Source organism: Ursus arctos, unplaced genomic scaffold (assembly GCF_023065955.2).
Source record: "Ursus arctos isolate Adak ecotype North America unplaced genomic scaffold, UrsArc2.0 scaffold_19, whole genome shotgun sequence".
NCBI classification, from domain to species: domain Eukaryota; kingdom Metazoa; phylum Chordata; class Mammalia; order Carnivora; family Ursidae; genus Ursus; species Ursus arctos.
This window is the reverse complement of record NW_026622863.1, coordinates 44,196,855-44,208,104: the sequence shown is the minus strand read 5'-3', so window position 1 is coordinate 44,208,104 and position 11,250 is coordinate 44,196,855. Positions and strand designations below refer to the sequence as shown.

At 51.6% G+C, this 11,250-nt stretch overlaps 1 protein-coding gene across 2 annotated transcripts; it reads left to right on the top strand.

The window, feature by feature from the left end:
- Positions 1-435: 435 nt before the first annotated feature.
- FBXO27 (F-box protein 27) lies at positions 436-9,966 on the top strand. 2 transcript variants are annotated; one of them, XM_057314600.1, is made up of 5 exons: positions 436-842; positions 978-1,089; positions 1,174-1,269; positions 4,804-4,939; positions 9,621-9,966. In XM_057314600.1, the coding sequence occupies exons 1-5, from the start codon at positions 491-493 to the stop codon at positions 9,657-9,659; spliced, it is 735 nt and encodes a 244-aa protein (XP_057170583.1). In that variant the 5' UTR covers positions 436-490; the 3' UTR covers positions 9,660-9,966. The 2 variants fall into 2 exon arrangements, with proteins under 2 accessions (XP_057170583.1, XP_026338135.1); XM_026482350.4 differs by lacking the exon at positions 9,621-9,966 and adding an exon at positions 5,523-6,256 and having other exon boundaries at positions 443-842.
- The last annotated feature ends 1,284 nt before the right edge of the window (positions 9,967-11,250 follow it).

Sequence of the window (11,250 nt, the reverse complement as noted above, 5' to 3'; positions counted from 1 at the left end):
AGTACGGGGATGGGGCGGGAGGGGCTGGCTGGGGGCGGGGGTGGGGGGCCGCCGGGCGACCAGAGGGAAGAGAGCGCAGAAACCGGCCGGCCAGAGGGAGGATGGGGTGGGGAGTGAGAATGCTGGCTGTTAAGAAGGGAGGGGCTGGCGAGTAAAAGGATGGAGGCGGGGAGGGGGACGCAAGGGGACAGGAGAGAGCCCGCCGGCGAGGGGCCCTGGCTCTGATCCAAGGTAGGGCTGGGGGGCTGGCGGGCCCCGGCGAGAGCGCGCAGGGCCGGATGCGCGGGGCGGGCTGGATCGGCTGCAGGGAAGGACCGGTAGGGAGGAGGGGGCTTGGGACCTCGGGCCGGGGCCGGGGCGTGGCGGGGCCGGGGCGGGGCCGGCGGCAGCTGCGCGCGCGCCGCGGAGGCTGCGGGCCCCTGACTCCTTGACCTTATTCTCCCGCAGTCACCGCCGGGCCCGGCGCGGGCGGGCGGGAAGGGCGGGGACCATGGGCGCCTCGGCCTCCCGGGGCCGGCCCGCCCGGGTCCCCGCGCCGGAGCCCGAACCCGAGGAGGCGCTGGACCTGAGCCAACTGCCACCGGAGCTGCTCCTGGTGGTGCTGAGCCACGTGCCCCCGCGCACGTTGCTGGGGTGCTGCCGCCGAGTGTGCCGGGGCTGGCGCGCCCTGGTGGACGGCCAGGCCCTGTGGCTGCTCATCCTGGCCCGGGACCACGGCGCCCTGCTGCCGCTCGTCCGCAGCTGCCTGCCCCCCGCCCGCGACGGCAGACCCTGCCTCCTGGGCCGCTTCTGCGAGCGCCGCCCGATCGGACGCAACCTCATCCGCAACCCCTGCGGCCAGGGTGGAGAATCGCGGGCCCGGGGGGCGGGCCGCCCGGGGGGCGGGGCAGGGGCGGGGCTTCCCCGCGGCCAGTGGGAGGTGGCCGCCGGCGGGTGGGCGGGCGAGGAACTTGGCGCTAGCCTCCTGTGTTTTACAGAAGGCCTCCGGAAATGGATGGTGCAGCACGGTGGGGACGGCTGGGTGGTGGAGGTAAACAGGTCGACGGTGCCTGGGGCCCCCTCGCAGACCTGCTTCGTGTCTTCCTTCAGGTGAATGCCCCTGGACCCGCCAGGGCCAGGCCCGTTGTGAGGAAGACCTGCCTGTTCTCGTTGACCTTTCTCCCTCTTTCCTAGCTGGTGTCGCAAAAAGCAGGTGTTGGACCTGGAGGAGGAGGGTTTGTGGCCAGAGCTGCTAGATAGTGGCAAGATTGAGATTTGTGTCTCTGATTGGTGAGTATGATGACAAAAACACTGACCAGGCGCCGTGACCATTGCGTGGGTGACTTCACTGAGGCCGCCTCTAACAATCCCTTATACAGATAAAGGAATGAAGCTCAGGGAGGTGAATGACTGAACCCTTGAACCCCTCTCCTCACTCCCAAATGGAGCTGGATTGCAAGATGCCAGATTGGATCCGGTTACGGAAGACTTGGCCCAGCTTCGCCTTGTCTGTGAATGACACGCTCCTTGCGTTAGAGGACGCGGTGTAGGACAGTTAGCTAAGTTGACATTCTGGAGCTAGACTTTCCAAGTCCCTGGCTCTGCAGCTTTGTGACTTTGGGCAAGCCAGTGTGCCTCAGGTTCCCCATCTTTACAAGATAAGGTTATGTGTCAAGCACATAGCCAGTGCTTTATAAGGGTGAACTGTTTTAGTTGTGTTTTTTTCAGGCTTTTTTTTTTTTTTTTTTTTTTTTGAGCCTTGTTCCTCTGAGAACGTGTATTTCAAGACCTCAGATTTTTCAGAGCTTTGGGAGCAATCGAGAGGTTCAGAAAGGGGAAGAGATTTGCTCTGGTGGCACAGCTAGGGAATGGTGAGACCTGGAATTAGGCCCAGACTCCTCTGATGGCAGAGCTTATGCTCTGGAGTGATGGTCTTGAAATGAGGGTATGTGTACGCGAAGACTTTCCACGGGACATGTGACCCAGATCATTTCAAGGGAGGCAGTTCCAGATCTCTGCAGCTGTGTTCCCTGCTTCTAAAATTACCAGCTACACATCACATCTCTGGTGGCAACATCGGATGGCTGTCCTTGTCTGGTCCCTTTCTCAGTGTCCTCCAGTTTTCCAGGAAAAGCAAACCCCTCACTAGGCTCTGTGGCCCCCCCAGGTGTACAGACTCCGGGAGAGTTAAGCCAACTGACTGCTTGAAATTTCAGCCTTACCAAATTCACTTTTACTTGGTCTTTTTGTTTTGTTTTTAAGTAGTCTCCATGCCCAACGCGGGGCTTGACCTCATGACCCTGAGATTAAAAGAGTCACATGCTCTACTGACTGAGCCAGTCAGGCGCCCCTAAACTCACTTTTTTTTATTTTAAGATTTTCTTATTTATTTGAGAGAGGCAGGAGAGATGGATGGAGAGGGAGAGAGAGAATCCCAAGCAGACTCCTGTCTGAACGCAGAGCCAGACGTGCGGCTCAATCCCACAACCCTGAGATCGTGACCTGGTCGAAATCAAGGGTCAGACACTTAACTGACTGAGCCACCCAGGCGCCCCCAAATTCACTTTTCACTAAAGACACCATAACTTACCCCCACTCTGCAAATCCATCTCATTAGGAGATATGTTTTACAATAAAATTGTTTTTAATTTAGTCGTTAGTTATCAAACTGTTGTAACATATTTGTATTGTTTTGGTCAGCGGTGTGCCCTTTGATCGTAATAGTCAGTGGTTTCCAAATTTTGCTGTTCGTTACGGAGGAACACTTAAAACCCCCAGTGCCCACGTCACACCCCATCCCAGTTAAATCAGAGTGCCCGTGGATGAGAGCCGGGTCTCCGCATCTGAGAAGTTTAGAGCTGATTGCAAAGTCAGAGGGCACAGTCCCCAAGACCAGACTCACTTCGACACGAGCTGCAAGTCTGGGGGACCCCAAAACCACCCTCACCTTCGTAAAGCACTGGGAAGACTCCCAGAACTCACTGAACTATTGCGTGATTACAGTTTATTATAAGGAAAACATAACAGATCAAAAATGAGCCAAGGGAAGAAGAGCTAGGGCAGCATCGAAACATAGAAGTACCAAACACAGAGCTTTTGTTGCTCTCGGCACAGAGTCAGGATGCAATCCTGCCCCGGCTTCCGTGTGACAGTGTACACGGAATATTGCCGACCAGGGAAGCGCCCCTGAGCTTCATTGCCCAGAATTTCTATTGGGGCTTCATCCCGTGGTGAATCTGGGACTCCTGGTCAGCTGATATTGCGTGACATTTCCCATGCCACATTGTTGGGTCTTTCTGGAGCGCCAGCCCCCACGGTGAGACCGTCTGTGTGAATGTAGCCAGCCCCCACTGGAATCACGTTGGTACGCTATCCAGTATGACCCAAGGTCCCCAGGCAAACAAAGATACTTCTGGCAGCCATAATAGTCCAAGGGTCCAGAGAGGACCTCCCGGTAACAGAGCAAGTGCCCCCCATACCTCCGGACGAGGCTACATTCTTCGCTATACAATATCTTTTCAACATTCCAGATGATCCCAGTCTGCAGGCAAGTCTGGGAGCCACTACTGGGTAATAATTCAGTCCCAAAGGAAAAATGTTAACACTTGGATCTTTATAGTCACAGGAAAAAATTTTAATTTCTGTTTACACATGTATATTTTGGTATGTGGTTGGCCGAGCGCAGTATGGAAGGGCAGTCTGTTGACCGGGCAGAAGAAAATCAGAATATGTCCCTTTTACACGAGGACAGAATGGTGTGGGAGAAGTAGAGCAGACATCTGAGTCTAAGAAGTAGAATGATGTGAGGTCTCTGAGGGAAGAAACTTGTGTATTTTTACAGCCCATTACCCTTGAGTTAAACTTTTAACTTCTAGCATCAAAAGCGTACATGTTTTTAAGTTTACATATTTAATTAATTAATTCATTTGAAGTGGACATATTTTAGGGATGCGACTCTGAATTATCACAGAGTGAACGCATCCATGTTACCAGCTCCTTTCCCATCATTACCCACCCAGGGGTAGCCGCCATCCTGAATTCTGTTACCATAGATAAGTTCTGTCCATTTCTGTATGTACAGAGAGTCCCACAGTATATTTTTTGTATCTGGCTTCTTTCAACTACATGTTTGTACATTGATTTCTATTTCTGTGTCACTGCAATGAGTTTGCTTTCATTGCTGTATAGTAATCTATTATGTAAATATACTGTAATTTATCCATTTACCGTCGATGGACATTGGATGTTTTTGTGGTGGTGTTGTAGTTTTTTTTAATGTTGCTGGGTATCCCATCATGACTAAATATATTTAGATTCCTGTGGTCCTTTTTTTTGTTATGTTTTATTTTTCAAAGATTTTATTTTTAAGTAATCTCTCTACCCATGTGGGGCTCGCATGCTCCACCAACCGAGCCAGCCAGGTGCCCCTGCCATGGTCCTTTTCAATGACTGATAGGAAAGTTGTATTTTAAAATGTCAACATACCCATTGGAAATTACTGACATCTTTTGCCACTGTTTACACGTAGAATGAGCAATTTCCATTGTCACCTTAATAATACGGGACGAGGTGCCTTAAGGGCACTGCTCTGGGTCACTGCTTCGAGAATGCGTGTGCTTGCGGGCCAGCTGGGGACCTCGTTTAATGCAGGTTCTGAGTCACTGGGTCTGGGGTGGGGCCAGACTCCCAGGTGACGCGGGTTGTACTGAGCGGAGGGCTGTTTTGGGTTTGCATGCATGGGGAGGCCATTCGGGGGGAGGGAGGCAGACACCCAAAGAGACGAGGTGGGCATGTCCAGCCTTCAAGGCCTCCCTCCTCCCGCAGGTGGGGAGCCCGACACGACAGTGGCTGTATGTACCGACTCCTTGTCCAACTTCTAGATGCCAACCAGACTGTCCTGGACAAATTCTCTGCTATGCCCGTCCCCATCCAGCAGTGGAACAACGATGTCTGCTTTCAGGTGAGTCTCTGGCAGGGGCACGGGGAGAGGGTGGTGGGCCTGGGAAGGTTATCTGTTCCATCTTGTGGTTTCTATAAGGAGGGTTGTGCTGGGGATGCTTCTGGCTCCCGTCTCTTGGGCAGTTGCTTTCAGACAATGGCTGGAGCCGAAGGGCCTGGTGGTGTGTGTGTGTGTGTGTGTGTGTGTGTGTGTGTGTGTGTACAGCAGCTGGTGGCTTCATTTAGTCCCAGAGCTTCAATGCGGGCTCTCTCTGCGAGGGCTGGTTTGGATTTCCTCGCAGCATGGCCGCCTCGGGGCAGCCAGCCTCGACTTACTAGTACCTCAGGATTCCACCAGGAAGGTTCTAGAGAAACCAACAGAAGCTGCATTGCCTTTTCTGACTTAGCTTTGGAAGTCACGGCGGAAGTCACTCAGCATCACTTCCGCCACGCTCCTGGTTATGAATAAAACCCACCCACCCAGACTCAAGGGCACAGGAAGTAGGACGAGGAACCATATGATTCTGCTGAGCCAGAAGGCCCCAGGCTCAGCTTTCGAGAAGAAGGCTGTGGCATAACACGCCTGATCCCTTCTCTCCCTGCAGGTCACCCACGTGTTCTCCAACATCAAGATGGGCGTCCGCTTTGTGTCTTTCGAACACTGGGGCCAGGACACACAGTTCTGGGCTGGTCACTATGGAGCCCGTGTGACCAACTCCAGTGTGGTGGTGCGGGCCCGGCTACCTTAGTCGAGGGCTGTCCTTGCACAACAACCTGACCGGTGCCTTCCAGGACTGGGGACCATTGGCCAGGACTTCTCATTAACCAAGGGCACGTACCTCCCTGGCATCCTGGGTACTCCAGGATCCCTTTGATGGTCCTCCCGGGCCCCCTCTTCAGGTTTTAGAAAGTACTAGAAGGAAGTTCTTTCTTCAGAGCTACCTACTGCTGTTATAGGGCAGTCCTCCCCCCGGAGGCCCTCTGATTCAGCCCCAGTCCCCTCTGCCCTGTCTCCTCTCCTTTCTGCTTCCAGGGGGCTTTATCGGTCCCTTTAGAGAAGGCCGCTCATCTCTGAAGTACCATCTCCTCCGTATGGATGGGAAAATTCCAGCCACCGTGGGTGGCAAACTTAACCCCCCGCAGCTTCAAGGCTGGGACCACGTCTCACAGCTGAGAGCCAACCAGCTCAAAAATGTGTGCAGATTCTCAAGGACCCCTGTGATTGTATGGTGTATAAATTATTTTTTATTTTGAAATTTTCCGCAAACATGGAGAGAATAATATATCAATAACAACTATCTGCCGATCATATGTAATAAATTTTATTATTTTGCCAAAAGTGCCTCAGATCTTTGAAGTAGGAAATACCACGTTACTGGTTACTCCTTGGTTTAAAAGCAACAAATTGTCCCAGTGGGGGAGGGAAAACTGCAGAAGAAAACTCCCAAGAGAAGGGGTTTTAGTAGAAAGAAGAGAAGAGTGAGAACAGTATTCTTTCCCAAACCCTGAGGAAGTCATCGCTTCAGACAAAGATTATCAGTCAGGGTCAAAAGCCTTAGGCAGACAGTGGGGGTGGGTACAGCGTCACGGTGACAGCACGCCTGTGACTTTCTAGATGGGAGCCAGGATCAGGCTGTCCTCACACCAGTCCAGCGTCATGGCTAACTCACAGCTGGTGGGTCAGTGAGATGTCTAGGTCATCTTTTTTTTTTTTTTAAGATGCTATTTTTAAGTCATCTTTACACCCGATGTGGGGCTTGAACTTACAACCCTGAGATCAAGAGTCGCTCGCTCTACCAGTGGAACCAGCCGGCTGCCCCTAGACGTTCTAGGTCTTCTGATGTGCTGCACGTGAAACGTGCCGTTGCCTTTACTGTATGTCCTCCAGGATGAACTGCTCATTGGAGGGGGCAGGCCTTCCGCCCCGTTCTTGCCCTAGAAGCAGCACACAGGCAGGGAAGCCCCCGCACACACCCAGAGGTAGCATGTTTCGGCAGTTTCTTAAAAAAGGTTGTGACAGGTTGAAAGAAATGTAAGAGTCATGACCAGATGGAGTGTGTGGGCCTCGAGTAGGTACTGGTTTGGACGATTCAGCTCTCGACGGTATTTTTGGGTCAACTGGGGGAATTTGGATATGAGGAATATGAGAAACATCTAGGAAGGGAAAGGTAGAGACCACTGCCTTAGCAAAAGCAGCCATATAATCTAATTTTGGCATATGTTATATGGTGTGTGTGTGTGTGTGTGTGTGTGTGTGTGTATGCCAAAGTTAATGATACCACTTTATACACACACGTACATACAACTATTCACATCCTGGATTACCTTCTGGATGTGCGTGTGTGCATAGATACGTATGTATGTCTATTCAGAAGAATAAGAATATTAACTATAGGGGCGCCTGGCGGCTCAGTCCGTAGAGCATATGACTCTTGATCTCAGGATTGTGAGTTCAAGCCCCACGTCGGGCATGGAGCTTACTTAAAATAATAAAAAAAAGAGTATTAACTACAGTGTTACAGGGTTGCTGCAGTGGTGATCTCTGGTCGTGGTGATTTTGTATTTATTTTGCTTATCCGTGTTTCCCATTTTCTGAGTGTGTGTTCGTGTGTAGAAGAGACACGAGAAGACAAATGGGTAGTGTCCTCCAGTGCCATTTCCCTCGCCTTCCAGAAATAACCACATTTCGAAGGCATCTTTGCTGACATGGTTTTTTCTCGTTTTATTTTGTTATGGAGAATTCGAAATATATACAGAAGCAGAGAGAAGAGTATTCTAACCATGTATCTATTCCCCAGCACCAGTTTTATCAGCTTACGGCCAGTCCTCAGCCCACATGCCCATCGATTCTCCCCTCTTCCATATTGTTTTTTTAAATACATTTTTATTTTGAAACAATCTCAAACGTAACAGAGAAGTTGTAGGTATGGCACAGAGCTTTTTCCCCCTGAAACAATTAGTACATTTCCAGCATCACGGGAAAATTCTTTTGTGTATGTTTTCTACGTCTGAGGACATTCTCCGCATAACTACAGTACAACCACCCAAATCATGATGGTCTCGTCAATTCAATAACGGCCCCAAAGGGCTAACCTAGCTGGCCTCGCCTTAGAAAAGCCTGTTGCCAAGGCCCCCGGATAGCTGTCGGTTAAGCGTCGGACTCTTGATTTCGGCTCAGGTCACGATCCCAGGGTTGTGAGATCAAGCACCACTCTGGGCATGGAGCCTGCTCGAGATTCTCTCTCTCCCCCTCCCTCTCCCCCTGCCACTTCCCACCTGTCTCTCTATAAAAAAGAAAGAATGAAAGAAAGAAAAAAGACCTGTTTGCTGGGGCGCCTGGGTGGCTCAGTCAGTTGGGCATCTGCCTTCAGCTCAGGTCATGATCCCAGAGTCGTGGGATCGAGTCCTGCATCAGGCTCCCTGCTCAGTGGGGAGCCTGCTTCTCCCTCTCCCTCTGCCTGCCACCCACCCCCCGCTTGTGCTCTCTCTCTCTCTCTGTCAAATAAATAAATAAAATCTTTTTTTAAAAAAAATAAAGGCCTGGTTGCAAGGTTGGCCCTTAGCTGGCGTCTGGGAGCTTGAATTTTGGAAGTGTTCCCACCATTACCCAACTGATAAGCGTGGCTCATGGCGCTTGGACTATTTGTGCAAACGGTATGGCTTATGCTGGAATGTTGGTAGGAGCCAGGCAGAAAGAAGGTGCCTCCAGGGCTAACCCCCCTGCCCCTCCGAGAAACCCTGGGGTGCTGAGTCTCTGCTGAGCCTCCCTGGGCATCACACACCTGCTGCTACATTCTTGTTGCCCGGTCAAGAGTGCATTCTGCATGACCCCGGTCCCTCGGGGGAGGGAGAGAACCCAAGGCACCGCGCATGACCCTCCAGTTCGGCTTCTTTTCCCCTTATGATCCAGCTGTGCGTACAACGGCACCGCTCTGGTACATCTCAGGTGGGAGTACAACTGAGTTTCAGGAGTCCTTCCGGCAAATATCTGAGCGTGGGGTAGTCCTGGGATTATACACGCACGCACACACAAACATGCACCGTGGTGGCCGCGGTGGCACTTCTAGAACGATCCTGACTCAACTACGGCCACAACATTATTTGGGGAAAAGGGAGAGGGGTGAGGGGTGATGAGACTCTGGAGCCTGGTGACCACGGAGTTCGTTCCCGGTGGTCTGAAACAGCCCCGGTGCTGTCTGTTGTAAAAGGGACAAGTTACCTAGGGGATTAAAACGATGGGTCCAACCCTTGGGGACCTGGCGGACTTGCGCAGGTGCCAGCTACAGTGAGGAAAATGCCTCAGCCTGATGACGCCTGTGGTGTTTTCCACTTTCCTCCAGGCAGGAGGGGAAAAGGCGCAAACATTCCCCCAAACGAGTCTGGGGTCCAAGACAATAAATGTGAGTTTGTAGTGACTCCCTGCAGGGTGGGAGGAGGAAGGGGCCGCATTCCCCAAAGATGGGCTTTAGTTGAACTGAAAAGTTTAAAAGTTTGCCTTGCTCTCCCCTCCAAGGGGGAAGACAACTGGTTAAATCCATTCCCAGGGTGGATCAAGGCTTTAGATAAACCAGAGGGGGAAAGAAGGAAAAACACAGGCCAGCTTGGAGGCCACAGAAGCCCCACCCATTCCAGCTGGAATCTCTGCCCCGCCATGATGTTAACCCTGTAGATGCTGAATTTCCTTTTTTTTTTCCCTCACGTAGGCGCCACACCCAGCTTGGGGCTTGAACTCACCCCCCTGAGACCAAGAGTCGCACGCTCTGCCGGCTGAGCCAGCAAGGCACCCCAGCACTGAATTAGCTTCTTGGGATTTGTGTAAACTTGCAATGCAAGGGGCGGAAAAAAGGGAGAAATTCATAATACACCGTTATCCATCAATGATCTCTCAAAGAAAAGGGGAAATTTGAAAAATGGCTTTGTATTTGACGGCCGTTTCATCTGGGTGTATGATTTAAAAAATCAGCGATCGATGTGTATGTATACATGTGTACACTAACACACACGTATATGTTTGTTTTCTATATATTATGACATTTGCGGAGCTTAAAAGGCCTTTTTGGGGCGCCTGGGTGGCTCACTTGGTTAAGTGTCTGCCTTTGGCTCAGGTCATGATCCCAGGGTCCTGGGATCAAGCCCCACATCGTGGTGGGGGGAGGGGGTGCGGGAAGAGTGGGGGGAGCCTGCTTCTCCCTCTAACCTTCCCCCCTGCTGGTGCTCTCTCTCCCTCTCTCTCTCTCTCTCTCTCAAATAAATAAAATAACAAAACCTTTAAAAAAATACCTTTTTGGCTGGGGAGACACTGTGCCTCCTAGCCAATTCTTAGAGACAGCAAAGAACCCAGGTTGAGAATGCCTTTGATACACAAACGAACCAATCCAGAGCCAGACCTCCACCATCCCGGCTCTATATCTCTGCTGCATCACCCAGGGACCAGTGCCAGGCAACTAGGGAGCACCCTGTAGTCCGAATCAGGAGATCACGCACACTGACCAGTCCTAAACGGTTCACCCTGCCCTGCCTTTCCAGAGGAACCCCAATAAAGGCCATGGCTTAAACCTTCCCCTAGGTCCTGCCTCCTGGCCACACTGTCTTTCCCATGTGGCCCTGCGTGGTACCCCTCCTGTCTCCCCGACCCCTGAGTGTAATTAACCGATTTCCCATGCCTCTCCTCTGTCTCCCCTTGTGCCTGCGTCGGACACACCATCTCGTGAAAGAATACAAAAGAATAAAATGTTGTATGCTTGTAATATACACTAGAGAGATCATCCGGATCAGGGAAAGCTACTGCAAGAACAAGGGTTGTGCGTGTGTGCGTGTGTGTGCACACGCGCGGGACACTCTCTTGTTTTTGCAGCCAGTGAGGGTATTGGAAACAAGTACAAGGCTTTGTAAACAATGATTTTTGCTATAATTTCGGCCTGTTGGAGCCTTTAGAGAAAAGGAAGCAAGATGAAAAGAGAGGCCACCTTCAATCTACAGGCAAATACCCCTTTGGAGTTTTCAAACAGTTTTAGTTTGCTAATGAAGCCTCGTGAAAATCAAATGCCTGACCCTCAGTGGCTGTGAATTTTCCAGCCCGGTGCGCGCACGCGCACGCGCACGCGCACATGCAAACGCACGCATAGATTGTGGACTAGCGAAAGTCTGTATTTTACCTTCGTTTGATTGTTAGTTTTTTTAAATAGACCTTTTTTGGGGGTACCTGGGTAGTTCAGTCGTTAAGTGTCTGCCTTCGGCTCAGGTCATGATCTCAGGGTCCTGGGATCGAGCCCCGCATCGGGCTCCCTGCTCAGTGGGGAGTCTGCCTCTGCCTGCCGCTCCCCTGCTTGTGCT